Consider the following 23,105-nt stretch of genomic DNA (forward strand, 5'->3'; position numbering starts at 1 on the left):
AAACCCTAAAAACTCCCGTGCGAATTTTGCGGAATGGGCCTCGGGGAGTTGGGGTTTTCCGTCTTTGGGAGGCCGGGATTTATTCCGGGAGTTGGCGGGCGGTTGGGAAAGGGAATGGGATGGGAATGGGAATGGGTGGCGCCGCCCGCACGGGTGGGAATGGGAATGGGAATGGGATCTCGTTTGCTTGGCCGGGATGGGGAAGGGGAATGCGACTGGGTACGATGACTCTGGCAATGCTACGCCTAGGGGAGAGTGCCCTGTTGGATTGACTGTCTCTGCCAGCCATCCAGCCGAGACAACAAATGCGCCTTGCTGCGCGTGCTGGGAGGGCTCGCTGACAAGTGGGCCCGCGCCCCCGGGTTAACCGGTCACTCGGTTATTATTCTGGCTGGCAATAATAGCAAGTATAATTGTAGGATATAAGCCGGTTAAATGTTGAGTTGGAGAAAAGAAGAGAGGAGAGAGAAGAAGCGGGCTGTAAACTAATAGCCGGTTTGGACACAAGAACCAAGAAACTCTGTGAGAGAAATAAGTGGGTCATGTATTAATTGTGAAGAGCTAACTATTATATGGATAGGCTGAGATAAGACTATAAAGAACCTTATAGCCAGCAGGTCGACTGTATTATTAGCCTTGCTCTAAGAGCAAGTTTAATAGTATAGCCCACTACTAGCTCCAAATCATCTATAGCTAATGTAATAGCCAATTCATACAATAGTTGTTTATTATATTATTAATACCTGGTCCCACTTGTCATACACACATTACGTCTTAGAGTCCGTGCTGTAGCTGGCTACATATCTGTAGCCCGCTGCTCTTCTCTCTTTTTTTAACTCTTTAAAATATGTTTATAGCTAGCTTATAGCCGGCGTACCTGCTGTAACAAGCATGTCAGCCAGTTCCATCTTTCCTTTTCTCTTACCAACAGCACTAGCAGTATAAAAAAAGAACTATTTTACTCGTACTACTACTGTAGTGTATTTGTTTCTTTTTCTTCCTCGCATTGAAGGTTTTTCCGGTGAAATTGCGTTTTCCGTGTTGACCAACGCAGCCGATTAGCAGAAATTTTTTTTTCTTTGGGCGGCCGGGTAGGCAGGAACCGTTCACGTACTTCAGCAACGCCGCGAGCTACTTTTCTCGTTTTAGTGTTTGGGAAGGAATATACGAAAAATGAGGTAAGTTATTAATGTATGATTAATTAAATACTACTCCCTTTATTTTAGGTTAATATTTTGATTTTGGTTAAAGTCAAACTGCTCTAAGTTTAACTAACTTTATTAAAAAAAAAGTAATATTGATAATACCAAATTAGTATTATCAAATCAATAATTTAATATATTTTCATAATAAAATTATCTTGGTTGAAAATATTTTTTCCTATAAACTTTATCAAACTTAGAGCAGTATGACTTTGATCAAAGTCAAAACGTCTTATAACCTAAAACGGAGGTAGTAATTATTTTAAATTTAAAAGTTGATTAATATAAGTTTTTAAACGAATTCTCTATAAAATATTTTTTAGAAAATACACCATTTAACCGTTTAAAAATAGTGCGCAGAGAAAGTGGAAAATATCCTCTCTTTTAGGGCAAGTACTATAATATCTCATATGTTGCCTCTAAGAATGCCACATTGGATTGGGTGATGAGGTGGAGGAGAGAAGTGGAGAGAGAGAAGATGAGCCACCCCTAAATCAAGAGGCAACCTCCACACAAATTTCAAAAAGTGTGTAAGAGTATTAGAGATATTGGTATTTGTGTGTTAGGGCAACACCAATGTATATAGCTAAAGTAGTCCATATAGATGGGACCCATATTTGTGGACTTTAACTATTGCAACATTCACAATGTATATGGGTAGTAAGTAGTATGAGGAGGAGAGAGGAAATAGAGACAAATGACATATTTTATTCTATATGGGTAGCCCATATGCTTATGGATGACTTTTGTTATTTCTCTCCTATGGACTACTTCCACAATGTGGTTAGATAGCTGAATGTATTATTTTATTGGCTATGGACTGGTTTTGAAGTACATTGTGGATGCCCTTAGAGGTGATACATTGTATGTGTTGCCTCTTAATTCATGAGTGAATAAAATAGATAAATTTAGAGGTGGTAGTCACATCTACTATAGCACTTGCCCTTCTCCTTGGCTCAAACGCACGACGAGACGTGGCTTCTGAACCCGGGGGGATGATTGGGTCATCACTGCCGCCGAGGAGGAGGGCTACTCATTAAACGCTCGACGATGTAGAAGCGGGTACTTTGTTAGGTGCGCGACCGAAGAAGTGTGTGGTTGCGTTTCCGTGCGGCGTAGGAGTACACACAACCCCTTCTGCGTGGATGACGTTTCGGAGTTTCAACTTAACGCTTCAAGAAAAACGCGCGTTATTTACTAGTGGCAAAGATGGACGGGACGGTTTTGGGTGGCTCCAGCATACTATGGTCTGGGAGATTCGGGGTATGGTAGGAGAAGTGGTACTACTATCCAAATCTAGTGTCAATTTGGATGCAATTTCCCTGGAGGGATTGATTCCATTTCAACCATAGGAGTCAAGTTTATTACGCATTGGAAACTTCCAGCTGAAAGCTACAGTAGCGAGTACCAGCCGTTGCCCACGCTGGCTTGTGGTAAGTACGATAAGTTCTTCTAGGGCATCCCGTGAACCGGTCCTTAACTGCCACGGGTGCGACCAGCAAAACCATGCACCCACAGCCCACCATTCAGTCGCATTTTAGTTGGATAATTACGACCATGAAGCATGGCCAGATGTCTCGAGCACGCAGCTCATTCTGATACTAAAAAGGTCTAATACTGTAATTATCCCATCAACTGAGCTAGTGGTAATTAAGCATGGCTAAGCATATAGTTCTAGCTAGGATCACATAAGTAACATGAGCTAGTCGATTTATTACCCAAACTTGACAAAGGACAGATATCAAGTAAACATGGCACAAGCCGTTGTTAATAACAGAAAGTCCGTGAAAAAGGTGCCGGGAAAAGAGGCCCAGTCCGGGGCCATGTTCTCCGCAATGGGCCGTCCATTTCGAGAGGAGCTGCACCACGCCACGCACTTGGGACTTGGGAGAGTGTGTAATCAATGGGTTTCTACGTGGAGGCCGTGGAAAATCTGCCGCGACGGCGACCGCGGCGCACCACAGGCCACAGCCAAACACCTGCGCGAGCGCGACGGCGACGCGACGCGACGCCTCGGCCTCTGCGGCCACGCTTCGCCTCGCCATTCGATCAATTCGTGGTGTTCCATGTGCCGCCGTTTTAGTTGGGTCGCGCCGCGAGTCCACCGAGGCCGGCGCCCGGCAGCGGGCGGCGGCGTCGTGGGGTTGGCGCGGAAAATTGATGGGCGGTAAGAGCACCCGTAATAGTAAAGTAAGGTGCTTTCTATAAAATATGTACATCTCAATAATAGACTAGATTAATAGTAAATCACCTCAATAATATGTCTATATGGGTATCTATAGCTCTCTCATGCATTGCTTCGTTTTTCTCTATAGACTATCTCTAATCTAGTAGATAGCTTTGCTCTATCTCTTCATTTAATATCTTCCAAATAGAAAAATATACTGATATGGATCTTTTATAGAGAGTTTATAGATAACCATTGCGGATGCAGTAAGCGAGGTGCCGCCGTGCCGGTGCGCCGCAGCAGACGCCGACGACGACGCGGTCCAAGTCCAACGAGGTGAACGGCGACGGCTGCCAGCCTATTAATTCGGGCGCGCGGATCGGGAGTACCATAGTGTACTTACTAGATTACTCGTACTCGTGTGCCACTGGGTTCTTGATTGTTCGTACGCGCGCGCTAATTGGTAGGGTGCGGGTTAAACGGTTTCTTGACCTATGATGGTTGGTCGCTGGGGCCGTGGGGCGTTCCACCAGTCAATTTGGCACGGAACAAAGTGACAACTTGTTTTTTTTTTTTTTTGTGACAACTTGGATTGGATTTGGATTAGTAGGTTCAACTATATAAGAATGCGCGCGTGAAAAGAGTGTGACAAGTGCCGCCGGAGGCAGGGACAAAATGTAGCATCGCACGGTACGGGCTACTAATGCCATCATCTCAAATGGACATGCTAAGTACACGGGGATGCTTGGTTTTTTTTTTTTTTTTTGAAAAAGTACGAATTAACCCCGAACTATCGCGGTCGTCTGAATTACCCCTAAACTTTTAATACCGGACAAATTACCCCTCTCGACCCAATCCAGAGCAGTTTTGTCCAACGTGGCGCACATGTGGCAATCCAGTCAGCATTTTATTTAATAAAAAATGTGGGACCCACCTATCATACTTTTTTCCTCTCTTTCTATTCTCTCGCTCTTCTCTCTCGCGCAGCGCGCATGGCGAGGACGAGCGATGGGCGTGAGCTGTCGGCGAGGACGGCGCGGGGACGGGCGGTCAGCGTGGGCAGTCAGCGAGGATGGCGCATACGTCGGCGCTCAGGACGTCGGCGCGGAGGCGGCGGAGGAGCGTGGCGGCGGTGAGGTGAGGTGAGGACGGCGGCGCGCGGGGGGCGGAGCAAGTTGTAGGTGGCGGAGGGGACCCGAGGATGACGGTGGCCGGCGACAGAGGCGGAGGCCGACCGGGCGCGCGGGGACGCGCGGTGGGCGGCGGGCTCCTCCTCGGCGGTGGCGCACGGGGACGCGCGGTGGGACACCGCCGCCACCGCGGGCTCCTCCTCCTCGTCGTAAGCGCGCAGTGGCCGGCGGCGCACGGGGAATGCGGTGGGCGGCGGGCTCCTCCTCCGAGCCGTCGCGCTGCACCCCGTCCCACCTCCCTGCGCCTCGCTTCCCGTCCGTCGCACACTCTCCTCGTTTGCCGGCGATACGCCGCCGCTAGCGCAGCGAACCGGGCCCAAGGGCGGGAGGAAGAGCGTGCCACCAGCCGCCTCTCCTCCTCCGTCATCGCGCTCGTCTCACCTCGCCACCTCAGCCTCGCCTCGCATCACCTCGCTCCGCTGCCACGTTCCTCCCTCGCCGCCGCCGCCGCGTCACCCGCCGCGCGCTCCGTGTCCCCCGCCGCCGCCGACCCACCCGTGAGAGAGAGGAAGAGTGAAACAGAGAGTGAGAGAGAGAAAGGAAAAGTGGAAGAGTATGACATGTGGGTTCCACATTTTTTTTATAAATAGAATGATGATTGGACTGCCACGCGACGCCACGTAGACCAAAACCACCACGGATTGGGTCGAGGGGGGTAATTCGTCTAGTTTGCATAGTTGGGGGTGAAGAATGTCCGGTTTTATGGTTCAGGGGGGTAATTCGGTCAACCGCGATAGTTCAGGGGAGGGGTAATTCGTACTTTTTCCTATTTTCTTTAGATAATGTATTTTCATTAAACTGACCTCTATATCACGAGAGATATACATACCCAAAACGATATAAAAGCATTTGGACTCACACCTCAACAAAGAGAACACACAACCAAAAAGGAAAAACCTACAAGTTCGGCACATCCCTGCATTCTGACATCCTCTTTTGAAACAGTCAAAATCGATGAGTGGAAGTCGTCTAGTCACCACCACCCCTAATGCTTTGTCACTGCGAAACTCCATTGGTGCCATCTTCATACACTTAAGTGAACTAATGCCACGCGTCGCTGGTTAGCCCACCTTTATCTGTCGTCATCCAGTCAGAACTAACCGACCAGACGCAAGATGAAAGGTTATGGTTCCGTTTCGCCGTATTCCTAAGCCTCTGCCGACGATAGGGCTGCCGCTGGCGTCGGAATCCTCCTCCGCTACTTGGACTCCTAGCCCGCTACCATCTCTGCTTGAATCCTCTGCCACTAACGCCGAGGATATCATCTTTCGCCTAGACTCCCAGACCTTTGCCGCCCCTAGAGCCACTGTCACCAATGAGATCCACCCACCTGATTCACCTTGTATCGACGCTTAGGTCACTGCTGCCCCTAGGGCGGCAACCACCGCAACCGAGGAGGTATCTGCTCGGATTCGCATGCCACCGCCATTCTTAGGATCACTGATGCCTCGAAACCACTTTCGTAGGATCTGCCTTCTCCTTGTCGAGGATTGGTCGTCGACACTTAAGAGTTAAGACGTTATCGTCCTCTGCGACACCCGCTGTCCCCCAAAGAGACGCTGCTGCCAACGTCTCGCCATTCCACCGCCTCCCCGCTGCCATGCGCAGGCCCGACCACCGCCGCCCACGACCCGTCATCTCCCGCTCCGCCCGCACGGGCTGCTTGGTTATGTTTGGGTAGAGAATAACACGTACGCGTGGAATTGATCATGTGAAATACCTATTGTTGTATATACGTAGTATAGTAGTGGTAGTTTTCTAACCGTTTGTGCTGGTCTATAAAGAAAACACTTGTGCTGGTAGTAGTTTGATCCGTTCATGAAATTAATATATACTTAGGCTATTTAAGACTTTTACAGCTGCAGTACAGTGGTGCTAACGTGTACAGTCAGAGAAGTTGTTGACGTATCGCCCCCTTCTTTGACCCCTCGGGCCCGTGCGCGTGCGCCTCCATTCGTCAACCGTAAATGCTGCAATCCTTGCACCCAATCAAGTTCACATAATCTGATGAAATTTCACAAAAGCGTTATTCACAAACCGGTCAGTATTAGCTGATTCTCGTACTACGTTAATCTAAAGTCGTCTGTTTTTATTAGTTTTTGATAGAATTTCAGTATACATTAATAAGAAGCGGTTTTTTACTTCGAAATCGAAAAAGACAAACCCTGCAACCAATTGTTCGCTTTCTCACACTCCACGTTGCTACTTGGCCCACCCGTCTCATGATCGACTCCGCGATGCAACGTTGCGACGCGACGCGCTCGCTGCCACGGTGCGGGTGGTGCATCCTCCCGTCATCGGTGGACGGACTGATGACGGTGTGGTGTACTGGTGTGGTTAGTGGAGCACGTACGACGTCCGTGACCACTGTGACTGGGCACAATCTCTCGGGTATTGGGGCAGCGGGCTAGACGACGGCGACACTACCAGTGCAGCCATGAGTTTCAGCGTCTAACTTTGATCGTCCGTCTTATTTGAATTTTTTTTATAATTAGCAATTTTGTTGTTATAAGATGATAAAACATGAATACTACTTTACTTATGACTTATGTTTTTAATTTTTTTCAAAAAAAATTTAAATAAGACGAGTGGTCAAAATTGGACGCGGAAAATCATGGCTGCACTTATTTTGTTACGGAGGGAGTACATTTGTGCTAGCACGTACTACGATCGAGTGCACGGTACAGGTACAGTGCAGGACCATGGTGGACAGATAGGACACCACACGTGCTAATCCTTTGCAATTTATTTGGATTTCATCATTTCATTATCATAATAAATTATTAGTCAAACACAAAAACTTCGCAACTTGGAGAATGAACTGACAACCTGACGTCAAAAGCCATATTTCATGCGGCTTAATTTATTGGAATAATTAACTATTTACCACTCTTACAAATGGCTAAATTATTTGCCACTTGACTCACATGTCATAAACACATGAGGATCCACATGTCATAGATAGTGAGTGGCAAATAATTAATTGTCACATCTTAAAAGTGGCAAGAAATTGAATGTCCCTAATTTATCTCACGGAACAGTAAGGCAGCGTTCGAGAGGGTGAGAGAATGAGTTTGTTTGTTTCGTTTTCCACGCGCACATTTCCCAAACTACTAAACGGTGCGTTTTTTGCAAAAATTTTCTATAGGAAAGTTGCTTTAAAAAATCATATTAATCCATTTTTGAAATTTAAAATAGTTAGTACTCAATTAATCATGAGCTAATAGCTCACCTCGTTTTACGTATCTTTCCAATCCCCTCGAGCCCCTTATCCTCAAACACACCCTAAGAACACCCTGAAACTCCTCCCTCTCAAGAAGCTCTTTGGCAATCCTGCGGCCTCTTTCCACCAACCAATCAACCACCGGGAGGCCCTTAATTCTTACCATCGGATCCATGATCATACAGTCAAGTCTAATAGCACAACGAAGAATGCAGTGTGCTAGCTCTATCAGCCCCTGCCAATGACAGGCTCCAGACATGACCACCCTCCTGAGCTTTATCATGCCGATACGGTGGCATATCCGCTCTGATCACCTGTCTGATGACGAAATCAGAGATGTCAAACTGCACGCAACAATTCAGCGCACTTGTGAGACTCATCGCATAATGTTTCCGTCAGTAATTCATCCAATGTTTGGAACGCATGAATTTGTGGAAGAAGGAAAAAATAATTGGAATGAAAAAAAGCAAACACAAAAGTCAAAACCAGAGTGTTTGGAATCAGGTTGGTGGTGTTTTATGAGCAGCTGCAACAACAACATCATCACCAACAATAGTTAGAAAATGATAATAATAATAATGCACTAATATGTTGTCTTCAGAACAGATGTTATCCTAACGAATCTACCTTCATTAATCTACTAGATTTTATATAACAGATTGTTTTAATCTATTTTAAAAATTTTTCTCTTATAATCATAGATTTCAAGATGAGAAACTGGGATACATCAAATCACTCTAACCCTACGGTTTTCTATTTCAAACTGTGTTCGGATAGGGGAAGTTGGGAACTAAACTCTCCGCACGGAAAACGGAGTGGTCCATTAGCGTGTAATTAATTAAGTATTTGCTAATTTTCTTCATAAAATGGATTAATATGATTTTTTAAGCAACTTTCGTATAGAAACTTTTTGCAAAAAACACACCGTTTAGCAGTTTGAAAAGCGTGCACGCGTAAAACGAGGGAGAGGGGTTGGGAACATGGGATTGCAAACACAGCCGAGCACGTACACCTGCAGCTTAAGAATAGGGTCATCGCAATTGCCAATAATTTTTATAAGGTGCCAACATATTTCGAAATTTAAAGAGTGAATTTCATAAAACCCCAGCTATTATTATAATGCAAGTTGCACAAAACCACATGGATTTTGGCACGTTGCACATATCCTCACGTATTATATCCAAAAGTTTCACAAAACCACCCTGTTAACCAAATTGACATACTCCTATATCAAAATTTTAAAAACATTTACTTACATGGATCTAACGTTTATATGATGGATAAATAACTTATAATATGTTATTGTAGAACTAAAAAATATGGTAAATCAATATCAAAATGATCAATAGCGTGGTTTTGTGAAACTTTATGGCCAGAATACCTGGGGTTATGTGCCACGTACCGAAATCTCTGGGGTTTTGTGCAACTTAGATCATAATACCTGGGGTTAGGTGAAATTGACTCAAACTTAAAACAATCCGATAGTATATATAGGCTATGTGACATAAATGGGATGATACCATTGAATATGCATATGAAATTACTTCCATATTGTCATGACTTTGTAATTACAAAACAACAGTTAAAGTAAGCTCAAAGGTCAAATTGTAATTGTGGCTTAAAAATATTAAAAGAAGGAATGGTTCTAGAACATTATGCCAATAAAGAATTCAACAGGCTTCGAAATATAAACAAATTTGTATTGTATCACCAAATAATAAGGTAATAAAGCATGGTAGTCTCCAATTTCCAATAGATAGAAACTTTGTTACCCTTTTGTATTTTTCAACTATAAGATCAAAATCAACCAACTCGTATGGTATTCCAATTTTAAGCAATGTAGTTGTAGCTTTAGATGAATGAAAATAACAAACATACAGGAAATGGATAAAAAATAAAAAGATTGGTTTCAGATGAATGAAAGAAAAGTAGGTAATTGAAAATAACATGGATGATGCTGTGCCACCACAAAAATGTCTACATATAATGTATGCTTAAGAAACTGTCAACATATTATGAAGTTGTTAAAGCCACTCACGTGCAGTTCCAATTCCTCTAGAACTGGAGCTACCTCCAAGAGGTAGGCCAAACGAAGAATCCCATCAACTGACCTGCCGTTCCCATAAAGAGGCAAATACAAGTTCAGATGCCTCAAATTGATGAATCTGACTGAGGTTTTGGCGAACCTTTTCAACTGAAACACAACCATGATAGTCTAATCGATTATGGATGAGATGACGAACAGATGTCTAACTGATTAATGAATTTAATTGCTTTCAGAAAGAGACAAATTAAACCTCATCATAGATGTAGAGTGTCGAGGTAATGGAGAGTTTCTGCACACCAGGAAGAGCAGCAGGAAGCTCGGTGCATATGTAATCCAGATTATCACCATAGCGCACGCTTTTATGTAGCAGTTTAAACTTCATCACCTTTGGAGATTCACTTAGTGCCAACGGAATTGGCCGATTGATCAAGTCAAACGATGTGAGATTTGGAGCTTCCAGCTCAATCTTTTCCAGGTTGCAGTAGTGCAAACAAAGATAACGCAGCCGCAGCAGCGGCTTGCACAAGGTTAGCTCGGTGTAGGAACAGCAGATGATGCTCAGCCACTCAAGAGCAGTGCATTCCGGCAGCATGACTGCATGAGGCATTGGGAGTCACTCAAAAACAAAACTTTGTGCAGGGTGAGCTTCTTGAGGTTTGCAAAGCCAGCAAAACCAGTGGTTGTTGTGTTCAGGCAGACGTAGGCCAGGTTAAGAGATCTGACATGAGAAGGGGAGCTGTCCGGGCCACTGAAAACATGCAGTGGGAAGATGTACTTGTCATCAGGCAAGCCCTTGAAAATGTTCTTCGCTCCAGGAGTGAAATCGAAAGCGATGCGCCTTGCTCTCGACGCGGCGCAGAAGCGAACCCATCCATCGACATCAACATCGACATGGCAGGTGTGCTTCCTGCGCAGCCCGAACTTGACAACAAACTTACTCAGGGTAGGAGGTGAACATAGATGCCGCAGTAGACTGTTCACTCTCCTGGCAAACTTGGTCCTTGTACGTTTCATGCTTGTATTCTTGGGCTGGAACATGGTGCCTCTTTTCAAGACCAATTTCGGACAGCAGCATCTCCACAGCTGCTGCCACCTGCGAGAAAGAAAGGCCATCCGCGAGGACTCTCTGAATGTAACCGTGACAATATGCTGCGTAGAACATCCTGCACATTCATATGTAGGCAGGTCACATGAATAAAGATTTATTACCGAGTAAATTGGTTTCTTGATTAATTAGTCATAAGTGATAAGTGATGAGTTCAGTGGAATCGTTTAGCAGCTGTTTAAGTATGAAAGGCACATTGAACTGGTTGCTTACATCGGGCAGATGGTGTAGTTGCAGGGCTTCTGAATTGACCATGGGAACAGATTTTTATCTGCTATACAGATGCCAGGTTATGAGAATGAAAGAAACAGATTCATGCACATCTTATAACCATATTCATCTAGAAGATTATAAAAAAAGCATTAGATATAACCCCCAAATAAACATTGGCTAATGCCTTGTTCGGATTCATGGTGATCATCATCTGTAAACCTCAAAAAAAAAAAAAAACGGACAAGTCCCTAGCATAGCATATCACTGAACAGTCCCAATATTAATATGCAAATAAAACACAATTGCATACAGATCAACCCAAATTACTACTTCAACGCTTGTAATAATGGCCTAAGATGAAGAAGTAGAACTGAATCAGAGATTCAGAGGGCGGCACCGTAAAAGGAAAGAAGGCAGAGCGGCGGCGAGCAGGACCCCGCCAAGGTGGTAGGTCTGGTGCCCCCAGCGAGCTGATGGCGCAAGGCCGGCTCGCTGGCGACGGCGAAGAGGAGGACGACGAAGACGACGTCGTGGACAGCACCGGCTCACGGCGGACGGCGCGGACGCCGGGAGCCCTCGCGCCGCTCGAAGTTTCGGTCGCATCCGTTTCTTCCTCTCCGATTAATGTATACCGGGGATTGGATCTTTTGGGCTGACGGCTAAGTGGGCCAGGCCCACGCGGCCATCTCTGGGCTGGCGAGGCCCAGTAACTATTGGCGAAAGGATAACAGAGAGGCTGGGCCTGCATCCAGTGTCAAGCCTCCACGCGCCTCGAGGAGCCGAGCCAGTGGCCTCTGGGCCCACCATAGCCGAATCGGATGCCGCGATTGATAGTGCAACGTCCCAATCACTTGTGCCACGTGTAAACCTGGGAAAACGCCTCTGGAAAATGGAAAGAGATGGGGAGTTCGCGACCACAGGATTGGATCGCCTCTGCCCTCTGGAAGTGGAACCTGGATGATGACTTTTGATTTTACTACTCCATACTCATAAAAGAAATCGTTTACGATAATGTTTAAGTCAAAACTAAAAAATCGTTTACGATAATGTTTAAGTCAAAACTTCAGAATATAAATTATAAATAGCTCTCAAGTTGTTGAGTTTAGAAATATAAAAATTATATGTATAGATTTGTCTTGAAAAATATTTTATAAAAGTATACATATATCACTTTTTAATAAATATTTTTTATAAAAATAAGAAGTTAAAGTTGTATTTTGAAGATCGTGTCGTTGTCCTAAACGATATTCTTTATTTTACGAGTACGGAGGGAGTACTAGTTTTGACGTTGTTTACATGTGCGTCAATGCTAGGAGGAAAAGTTTGATTAGGCAACAAAAACCAGCGGCTAATTTTTGGAGATTAACCATTTTGCTTTCGTGATGATGGGAGGTTGGGATACTTGCTCAATGCCTTTCTATGCGTGGTTTTGATTATGAATGCTGTCGTTATCTTGGAACTTTGACAGCAACGGTACATATAAACTTGCTGAATACTAATATGTCACTACATTTAGGATGTATTTGAGAAGGGGATTAAGTTGATTGGAAAGATATGTAAAACGAGGTGAGCTATTAGCTCATGATTAATTGAGTAGTAACTATTTTAAATTTTAAAAATGGATTAATATGATTTTTTAAAGCAACTTTTCTATAGATTTTTTTTTAAAAAAACACACCATTTAGTAGTTTGGGAAACGTGTGCGCGGAAAACGAAATAAACAAACTCACTTTCTCACCCTCTCAAACGCTGCCTTAGTTTTTTTTAAAAAAATACATTTTCTAACACTGCACAGGTAGAGGCGAGCTTCAAGATTATGGCAACTTGGATGATTGCTGCAACAGATGTCTGGCTTCAGCTAGGCTAGCTAGCTAGGTGGGAATAACTTTGCAAAAAGGAATTTGCTTGGGGATTTGTCCCATCACCTTATTTCTTATTTTAATTTACTTTTATCTTACCTTTTTATTACTATTAAATTTATGGCTGTATATCTTATGACAGAAACCGGAGATATAATCCATTTTTATTATTAAAAAAAAGAATTTACTCGGATTAACAATTATTCCCTGCAACATATAACAGCAGAGACTATAGACACTCAAGCTGATCATATCATCTTTACTCGTTTCATTTGTTTATTTTCCTTATCCCCTGGATGAAAAGAACAAGTAGGTGCATTTCTCTTTTAATAGTGAGAAAATATTGCTGCTGCTTCTTCTTCTTCTTCTTCTTCTTCTTCTTCTTCTCTCTCTCTCTCTCTCTGTGTGTGTGTTAAAGATGGGGCATCTACTAACTTCATCTACTAATGTGTCGTTATATTTATTTTTGAAATTTACATTTGCTATTACATCACAGGCAAATTTGAAAATTTGGATGTTCGTTGTGATATATGGTTTCACCTAGAGTAGCTAGGCAAGAATAACTATGCAAAAAGAATTTGCTCGTATTAAAAAGTACTCCATCTGCTTAAAAAAAGTTAAATTAGGTTGGAATTTGACACCATATATATCTACGAATCTAGATATGAGGTTGTCCAACTTCATTGCTTTAGATGGTGTTAAATCCTCACCTAGGTTATTTTCTGGGACGGAGGAAATACTCCCTTGCAACATGCAACAGTAGAGTTAGTTAACTGAATAACAAATCATGTTAGTTTTTCTTATCTCCGTCGTTTATTTTCCTTATCTCCTAGATGCAAAGCACAAGTAGGTGCAGTTCTCTTTAACAGGGAAGAATATTACTGTTATAGGTATCTAACTTCAACTGTAAACCATAATTTTTCTTATTAACTACTGTTAGGTCTTATGTCATCTAGAACATCAACTATATATAAATCGGTATCCACCATATAGTTGCACACTGGTAACCATAGAATTGTGAAATAGGAGTATTTTCCAAGCTAATCATGCCACACAAATGAAAAAAAAGAGTAGGTTGTAACTTGACAACTTAACGATATATAAATCTATACACAATTACATCTCTCTAGATTCATTAACACCTATATAAATGTGAACAATGCTAGAAAATCTTATAGCCTGAAACAGAGGTAGCAACAAATAAGGGCAAAAAATAACATGAGAAAGTGCGCACGTGCCCCAGTGACATGCATGTATAAAATGTGAGCACCATTTTGAAAAGGCTGTACACCAGTATTTTCGGACAAAATTATGAAAAGTAAAATCACTGCCAAAACCTAGCAATCGACAAAATCAGCTGAAAAATCATTGCAAAAAGTGCATATGCTGCCCACGGATACGATGGAAAACACCAACATACGGCCTCTTAAAAGCCAGAAACGGTACAGATGGCACCAGCCACCAGCACAGTTTTTTCCACGGCATTCTCTATTTCTTTACGTCCACGGTAAAGGAAAAGAAAAAAAAAGCCCGTCGTTTCACTTACGTTTGCATGACTTACTACAAAATTTATATATACGTGTCCATTTAAAATAATGCTAATAAATAAACAATGTTAAAAAATATCATAAAGTTAAGTTTTAAAATTCAAATTCTAACATATAAGATCTAGTTCTCTTCTTCAACTTCAAACTTCAATATTCCTATTTTCCGTTAGTGCTTTTTTAAGCTGTTAAATGATACATATTTTAAAAAAAATTCTATGCAGAAACTGTTTAAAAAATCAATTAAATCTTTTTTTAAGAGAAAATTAATTAAATATATTTTTCAAGTTTATAATTATTAAATATTTAATTAATTATATGCTAATGATTTTTCTCGTTTTGCATATGCTAAAAATATGTAGCCTAAGTATAATAATAAGAGAAATAATAAGCTGAAGAAAGAAAAAAACACTTTAAAAACCGCCCCAAAAATATAAGCGGCGGAAAAGAAAAGGGATAAAAAAACAAAACGGCACAACGGAATGATCCTCTCCCGCACCAGCTATAAACCGCCACACGCCCTCGTCGCTCTCGCCCCCGCACCACCACTCCCTCCTCCTCCATCTCCTCCGCTCCCGATCTCACAACCACCGACTCCTCCTCCTCGCGCGGCGGCGGCGGCGGTGTGAGCCAGCAGCAGCCATGGTGCTGTTCTCGGTGACGAAGAAGGCCACCACGCCCTTCGACGGCCAGAAGCCCGGCACCTCCGGCCTCCGCAAGAAGGTTTCCCATCCCACCACCACCTCTTCCTCCTCATCCGATTGTCTCCGGTTTCCCGTCGCTAGGGCCCCGATCTGGATCTAGGCGCGACGCGTGCTGGATGGGTAAAGGTTGTCCCGATCTCCGGGTTCCCGCCGCGGATCTCGTCGGCGGTTTGCTCGCGGCGCGGGGGCCTTTTCGGCTCTCGCCTGAATGGTGGCGTGGGCTGGGATCTGATACTGACTCCGATGCTCGCCGTCTCGAGTCTGGAATGTGCGGTTCCTCGTTGCGGTGGTTGATTTTGTTTGTCCCGCGACCAGTCGGATCAGTTAGTCTCGTCTGGAGCGTTGGATCGATGCCGGATTCGATTGATCTGAATTGTATGCGTTCGTGGGATTTGATTCAGGAGATTTTTTTTTCGCTCTCATTGATTAGCTTTGGCTAATTGTATCGGGATCTTGCCGAGTAGTTTTTTTTTTTTTTACTCATTGTTAGCGATTTGAGCCCGAGCAGATACCGAAGGTAGATAGTGACTGTGTGCCCTCTGGCTTACGTCGGAGGATCTCAATCCGGCTTGTTGCTGCTCTGGATTTGTTAGTTGTTAGCTTGTTAGTCATCGTGAGGAATGTCCATAAGATTCTAGAATGTTTCGCTGCTTTTGATTGGGCATGCCTGCTGCCCAATTAGTAGCATGTTGCATGTATCAGTGCCCAGTCTATTCTGATGAGTCTGGATCCAGGCCAAAATGTGGATCAAGCTTGTATTCGTGTGCATTTTAATATAGGATGAAAAAGGAGAATTTGGTTCTTACTCACCGTTGCTAAAAAATTGTTGTTAATACATGCTGCTACGAGTGCAGAAATTGATGAGCAAGTTTATTAAATGGGATCTGGTGGCCAGTTGGTGTTATTTTTAGGGTTCAAGCTAACGTCACAAACTGCCTAACTCCTGCGCTTGAAATGTTGTGTATGGCACATTGCTCACAACCTGATCTGTGCTACTGTAACTGTTACCAGGTTACTGTATTCCAGCAGCCTCATTACCTCCAGAACTTTGTGCAATCCACATTTAATGCCCTTCCTGCCGACAAAGTAAAAGGTTAGCTACTTATCAGATGAACACCTGTCCTGCTTCAATCATCTATCTGAGCCCTTCTTTGTTCTTGAAAAATAATCAAATATTTAATTTCGTTTTGAAGTACATATTTTGAATATGGTTAGGAAAACTGGAAACATATATGACTGAATTTGCTATCCCTAATCCATTTCCAGGTGGTAACTTTAACCATCTGGTAAGAAAGAAAATAATGTAGTTAACTAGTTTTAGAGATACCATACTGATTTGATAAATTATCATGGAGCTGGTTTTATTCATACCATTTTCTGCATATCCCCTGTAAATTAGAAATGCTATTACCACTTTCCGTAATTAAAGTATTTTCTGATATTTCATTGTCATTTTTCATATCTTTCTATCATTTCTTTTCTTACAGGTGCAACCATTGTTGTGTCTGGTGATGGCCGCTATTTCTCGAAGGATGCTGTTCAGGTAATTTATGATTGATTAGGCCTCATGGTTCTTGTGCAATTTTGTGATCCTTATTGTCAATTTTGTTATATATTTGCAGTTGCTTCTACGGATTTCCCTTTAAATATTTGTATAGCCACATACTTCAACATTTATCGAGCTATGTGATGGAACCCACGCATGATTAGACTCGTCTTGCTTAGTTATACATGCCTCCACATCATGTGACACATGTTGATTGTTGAGTGCAGATGTACCATAGTAATAGTATTGTGTTTATTGAGGTCAAATATTGTTCATTTTTCTATGTTGTGTCAAGTTAAATGGTTTCAATTGTTTACCAGAAGTCACACCAAAACAAAAATGCGACATCATAAAATTGATCATAATACCTAGTACACAATTTTGTATCGTGCAGTGCCTATGCATAGTGCTTCTTAACTATGTAGTTTATTTATTAGTGGTTGTAATCTATCTCAGTTGTAGATTGCTCTTGAAAGTTGGAACTTTGAATTGTGGTTGGAAATTTGACATTTATTTTGCTTGGTATAGATCATTACAAAAATGGCTGCCGCTAATGGAGTAAGACGTGTTTGGGTTGGACAAAACAGCCTCATGTCTACTCCAGCTGTATCTGCTGTTATCCGTGAAAGAGTTGGTGCAGATGTAAGATTTATTTTACAAAGATTAACTTTTTGCAGTGTGACTGTTAGTACTCACTGCTTATTTTCTCTGTGTTAACAAATTACCTTACTGGTGCTTTATCAAATCATTAAAAAATAGGGATCAAAGGCTACTGGTGCCTTCATTTTAACAGCTAGTCACAACCCTGGTGGTCCTACTGAGGTATCACAGTTATGATGTATCTCTGCTGCTAATCAAGTGGCACGATTTTCTGTGTTTATCAGCAACTTTTCATTTGATCTTGGCAGGACTTCGGAATCAAATATAACATGGAAAATGGTGGACCTGCCCCTGAATCGGTTACTGATAAGATCTTCTCTAATACAACGACAATTACTGAATATCTCATCGCGGAAGACCTTCCAGATGTAAGAGTTGACGCTGACTTGTTAGTTTTTGTTGTTTGTTTTGCTCCCAGGGTATTGAAATATATGTTTCACTCCTTTATTCTTGCCCACATCGCAGGTCGATATTTCTGTTGTAGGTGTCACTACCTTCAGTGGACCTGAAGGCCCTTTTGATGTTGATGTTTTTGACTCTACTATAGATTACATAAAGTTAATGAAGTAAGTTGCTTCCATTTGAATTTACTGAATGCTATTTCCATATGTATTGTTTGATGTTTTCTTTTCAATAAGTGAATTTTCCTTGTAGCTTCATAAGAACCTGCGAAAAATGGGTGATTTAATTTGTAATTTGTATTTAATTCCAGGACAATCTTTGACTTTGAGTCAATTAAAAAGCTTCTGGCATCTCCGAAGTTTACATTCTGGTACTCGCTTTTATCCTGAACTATGCTCACCCTCTCCTCATATTAACTGCCTGTTGCACATCTGAACCTTTGGTTTGCACTTTTAGTTATGATGCTCTCCATGGTGTTGCTGGGACTTACGCAACACGCATCTTTGTGGAAGAGCTTGGTGCTGCTGAAAGCTCATTGTTGAACTGTGTTCCGAAGGTAATTTGTTTTCTTCTATCATCACAATTTGAAAATAGAATTTAGATTGGTGTTCATTCTTTACTTGTATTTTTACAGGAAGACTTTGGAGGGGGCCATCCAGATCCTAACCTCACCTATGCAAAAGAACTTGTTGACCGGATGGGTCTTGGAAAATCCTCAAATGCTGAACCCCCGGAATTTGGTGCTGCAGCTGATGGTGATGCTGATCGCAACATGATTCTGGGTAAAAGGTATTCTTCAGCCTAGATAGCTTGAAGTTTTTGTATATACTCATAAGTGCTATGAGAAATTTATGATGTGTCCTTTGCCTTCTAGATTCTTCGTAACACCTTCAGATTCGGTTGCCATTATTGCAGCCAATGCTGTTCAGTCGATTCCTTACTTTTCTTCTGGCCTTAAGGGAGTTGCCAGGTACAATGTAATCCTGCATATTAAGCTGCAGATAACCCCTGCACTTTTCTGGTTTACAATTTTTTTTAATGGGGGCTTTTAAGTTGCATACTGCATTCACTGTGGTAAATCGCATCTTTCATTCTGAATGTGCATCCAAACAAGCATGAAATTCAGTGTTCATCATACAATGCTAATATTAGGATATTAGAAAAGATCAATTTCCCGATGGGGATTGACTGGTTATGTTGATTGCTGAAAATCCTGGAATGTTAGTGCTCTGATATCTAGCCTCTTCGGTACTGGACTCCGTAGCTAGTGTTTGCTAGAATTTGTACTACAAAAAAGAAGAAGCAAAGGATCCAGGATTGATAAAACAGCACAAATAAAACAAACAGATGAAAAAAAAAGACCCCATACTGCCTACCATCCATTCTTGAATCTTTTATCAAACAATAACTGTTAGATGGAACCCTGGATGAAGATGACTGACATCTGACATACCTATATCGGCGGCTGTCTGCTGCTTATAGCTGTCACTGGTCTAGGATCCAAGAATCTGAACAGAAACTGGACGTTTCTTTTGATCGTGGCATTGATGTTTCATTTCACTTGCTTTCTGATATTATGTCAATATGCAAGAATAATGTAATTCTCATCCATCAAAGGTGTTAACTGACCATAATTGCAATAAACTGAATAATGTAATTCTCATCCATCAAAGGTGTTAACTGACCATATTTGCAATAAACTTCTAAGTCAGAACTTTTAATGAAAGGATGTAAAATACCGCTGTGCTACCTTATGTTGATCTATTGATAAAATTGCAGGAGCATGCCCACATCAGCTGCCCTTGATGTTGTCGCTAAGAATTTGAATCTCAAGTTCTTTGAGGTGAGTATTAGGACCGTCAGTCACATGATTTTCAAAATGCCGGACAAGCATATCATATGAAAACCATATTTCAGGTGCCTACTGGGTGGAAATTTTTTGGGAACTTGATGGATGCTGGAATGTGCTCAATTTGTGGTGAAGAAAGCTTTGGCACTGGTAATTACTATGAACTTGATCTATGGAACACAATGACATATAGCAGTGAATAAAATGCATGTAACTTCATGCATTTTGATATGTGGCACCTCTAATTATTGAGAATTTAGGATATTCCACAAACTTGGCTTAGCTAAAGGAATAGGGCAATGGCCTTTTATTGTTTCCATACGCAACGGAATGTTCTTATTTTGGGTAAAATATCATGCATCAATGAAAATCAAGTGGATCACATTTAAATAATGAGTCACACTGCAGTCAGGATATGACTAGCTCACCAGGATGCTTATACCTACTATGTTGTTTAGGTTCTGATCACATTCGTGAGAAAGATGGTATTTGGGCTGTTCTAGCATGGTTATCTATTCTTGCTTTCAAGAACAAGGACAACCTTGGAGGCGATAAGCTTGTTACTGTTGAAGATATTGTTCGCCAGCACTGGGGTACTTATGGTCGCCATTATTATACACGATATGACTATGAGGTACTTTACACAAATATTCAATGTACATTTATGTGTATATATATACATTTGGCAACATGCTAACCATGCCATTTTTTTCTTGCTGAAGAATGTTGATGCTGGAGCTGCTAAAGAACTTATGGCAAACCTTGTCAGCATGCAGTCGTCCCTTTCTGATGTTAACAAGTACGTACATTGTTCACTAACCCATGATTTAGGGAGCGATCAATACTTCGCCAGCTGCTATAGAAATCAGTCTATTTCATTTTAAATGAATGAATAATTTTGCATACATCTGATTGTTGTGTTTTGTTCTTTGCCACTTTGCACAGCTCTGTAGTATTTCATTAATGTTATTTTATGGTCGCTACTGCCTAGTGGTTTTCCAGTTAGCTAAAATATTTTCATTCAGTACTAGCTCTAAACTGTACCTTATATCCTCAGATTGATCAAGGAGATTCGGTCAGATGTTTCTGATGTGGTTGCCGCAGATGAGTTTGAGTATAAGGATCCTGTTGATGGTTCTGTCTCCAAGCATCAGGGTGTCCGGTACCTCTTCGGAGATGGTTCCCGGCTGGTATGGTCCCATTCTGTTATTGTTTGTTGACCTTATAATATCCTTCATTTTGTTTCTTGAACCAAAGCAAATGAAGTAGCACAATAAATCAACAATTTGGCATTGCAAATTCGGGAGTTTATCGCAGAGTGTGAGTGCAACAAATACTGGTGAACTGACCATTAGTTCGTCAAATTCTAGGTGTTCCGCCTCTCTGGAACTGGCTCTGTTGGTGCTACTATCCGTGTCTACATCGAGCAGTATGAGAAGGATTCTTCCAAGACCGGCAGGGATTCGCAGGATGCCCTTGCTCCTCTGGTAAGACATCCGCGCTGTATATTGGCTTTGCCTTTTGGACCGTTTTCCGAGCAAGTTTGCGGACCTTTTTCTTCAGACTTTAATTCAGCAAATCTGACCATCTGCTTTATCCAGGTTGATGTTGCACTGAAGCTGTCAAAGATGCAAGAGTACACTGGCCGATCTGCTCCCACCGTCATCACATAAACTTTTCAAGAGCCATTCTAGAATGCTTTTGAGGCTACCCATGAACTTTCTTTATGGCCTCCTGTTTGATAGCCTTTTTACATCTCTCCCCGAATAAACGTGTATGTATCAACTGTTCTCGTTTTCTTGCCAATACTGCGTTTCTGCTGCAGGTCCGGTAAAGTGTGCGGCGATAATGTTGTCAGTTCTGTAACTGAAGAGGGTACTTTATATAAGCGATATATCGATGTTTTTTTTGCTTATATGTAATGCCGTTTCTAGTTATGATCTCTCATTCTCATGGGATGCCATTCTTGACCATCCATGATTACAAACAATCCAGACCCCAGTCACAGGCAGATTATACGATTAGGTCGCAGTTGACGCAGCTTAGGGATCTCCGTGACCGACACGAAATCTGGTTGTACTCCGACCGAAATCCCACTTCGACTCGGATTTCTTGGGTATGTGGTTGTCTATTTAACCATAATAGAGAACAGGGGGTGTTACATTGGAAATTGGGAGATCAGATCGCATGGACGAGCCGCGCGTCGCCCCCGTGCCATGCCTGGCCCTGAAGCACGGCGCTGACTCGGACAAGCCAGTGCTGTTCAGCATCTCGGACGCAACGGCCATCGACAACAATGGCGGCGTCGACATCCCCGGCCTGACGAACGGCAACGCCTGGGTGACGCCGCAGGGGTGGATCCGAGTCCGCTCGGCCTCGGACGCCTCCACGTTCCTGCAGAACCCCCAGGATCCCGACGGCAAGATCCCCCTGCCTCATCTTCCCCGTGAATTGCCGAGCACCTGCTCCTGCCGGCTCTCCGGCAAGCCTAACGGCAGCGAAAGCTGCATCGTGCTCCTCGTCGAGACTGAAGAAGATGTCACTGTACTCTGGTATTGCCGTTTTGGCGGCGGCGGCGGCGAGGGTGAGGGGTGGGTGAGGCACGAGTACGACGTCGGCACGCAGTGGGACATCCGCCCGGGCAAGGAGGGCCAGCGCGAGAAGGTGCCGATATGGTCGATCGCCGCTTGCCGGGGCAAGTTCTACTTCAACGCCACGCCCGAGAGCGTCGGCGTGCTGGAATTCACCCCGATGCCGACGGCGCCGGTGTTCGGCTCCATCGCGATCGCCGACCCCCTCCCCGGTGGGTACGGCGTGCTGGGTGCCGCGCTGGGGTTCCTCGTCGAGGCCGAGGATGACCTGTACATGGTGCGCCTGTTGCTGGACCGGGACTTCGAGACCGTCTACGACCTCATCGTCTACAAAATGGATTTCTCCGAGCAGCAGTGGCATGAAGTGGACGACATTGGTGGCCGCGCGTTCTTGCTAGCTCCGGCCTACTTCGGCGCTTCACGTGCGGCTGATGAATGTGGGTTGGAAAAGGACAGTCTTTACGTCCCTTACGCACATAAGAAGTGTTTCGAGGTGTGCAAGGTAGAAGAGAAAGGAGATATCGATGTGGTTAATCTCATCGAAGCTCCAGATGCGAAGATCGGGATGTGGATCATGCCCACTGATTAGCCGTAGTATACGTTTCAATTGTTAGCTTGTTTTTTTCGGTTCTTTAACCTGTTTTTTTGGGCCCTCTTGTAAGTCTATTTAACAATTAATTGGCTTGGTATTATCTACCTCGAGTTCACGTGGAAGTGACAATTTGCAAATCTATGGGCATCTCTATCCAAATGATTTGGTTCAGGTTTGTTGTGCTCAGGTTGATCCTCTGGGTTGCATCCCA

General features: G+C 43.1%; 2 protein-coding genes and 1 pseudogene across 2 annotated transcripts; 2 read left to right on the plus strand and 1 right to left on the minus strand.

Annotated features, from left to right (window-relative positions):
- Nucleotides 1-7,668: 7,668 nt before the first annotated feature.
- On the minus strand, nt 7,669-11,735 carry LOC127766032 (F-box/LRR-repeat protein At3g03360-like; annotated as a pseudogene).
- Nucleotides 11,736-15,058: 3,323 nt separating this feature from the next.
- On the plus strand, nt 15,059-21,626 carry LOC127766958 (phosphoglucomutase, cytoplasmic 2). Its single transcript, XM_052292143.1, has 18 exons — nt 15,059-15,273; nt 16,266-16,347; nt 16,742-16,797; nt 17,329-17,442; nt 17,560-17,622; nt 17,709-17,828; nt 17,926-18,026; nt 18,173-18,232; nt 18,319-18,418; nt 18,497-18,651; nt 18,737-18,832; nt 19,642-19,705; nt 19,780-19,861; nt 20,170-20,345; nt 20,434-20,510; nt 20,769-20,901; nt 21,082-21,198; nt 21,313-21,626. The coding sequence occupies exons 1-18, from the start codon at nt 15,193-15,195 to the stop codon at nt 21,382-21,384; spliced, it is 1,749 nt and encodes a 582-aa protein (XP_052148103.1). The 5' UTR covers nt 15,059-15,192; the 3' UTR covers nt 21,385-21,626.
- Nucleotides 21,627-21,750: 124 nt separating this feature from the next.
- Nucleotides 21,751-22,944, plus strand: LOC127766959 (uncharacterized). Its single transcript, XM_052292144.1, has one exon. The coding sequence runs from the start codon at nt 21,899-21,901 to the stop codon at nt 22,889-22,891; it is 993 nt and encodes a 330-aa protein (XP_052148104.1). The 5' UTR covers nt 21,751-21,898; the 3' UTR covers nt 22,892-22,944.
- The last annotated feature ends 161 nt before the right edge of the window (nt 22,945-23,105 follow it).

The sequence above is a fragment of the Oryza glaberrima genome, chromosome 3 (genome assembly GCF_000147395.1).
Source record: "Oryza glaberrima chromosome 3, OglaRS2, whole genome shotgun sequence".
NCBI classification, from domain to species: Eukaryota; Viridiplantae; Streptophyta; class Magnoliopsida; order Poales; family Poaceae; genus Oryza; species Oryza glaberrima.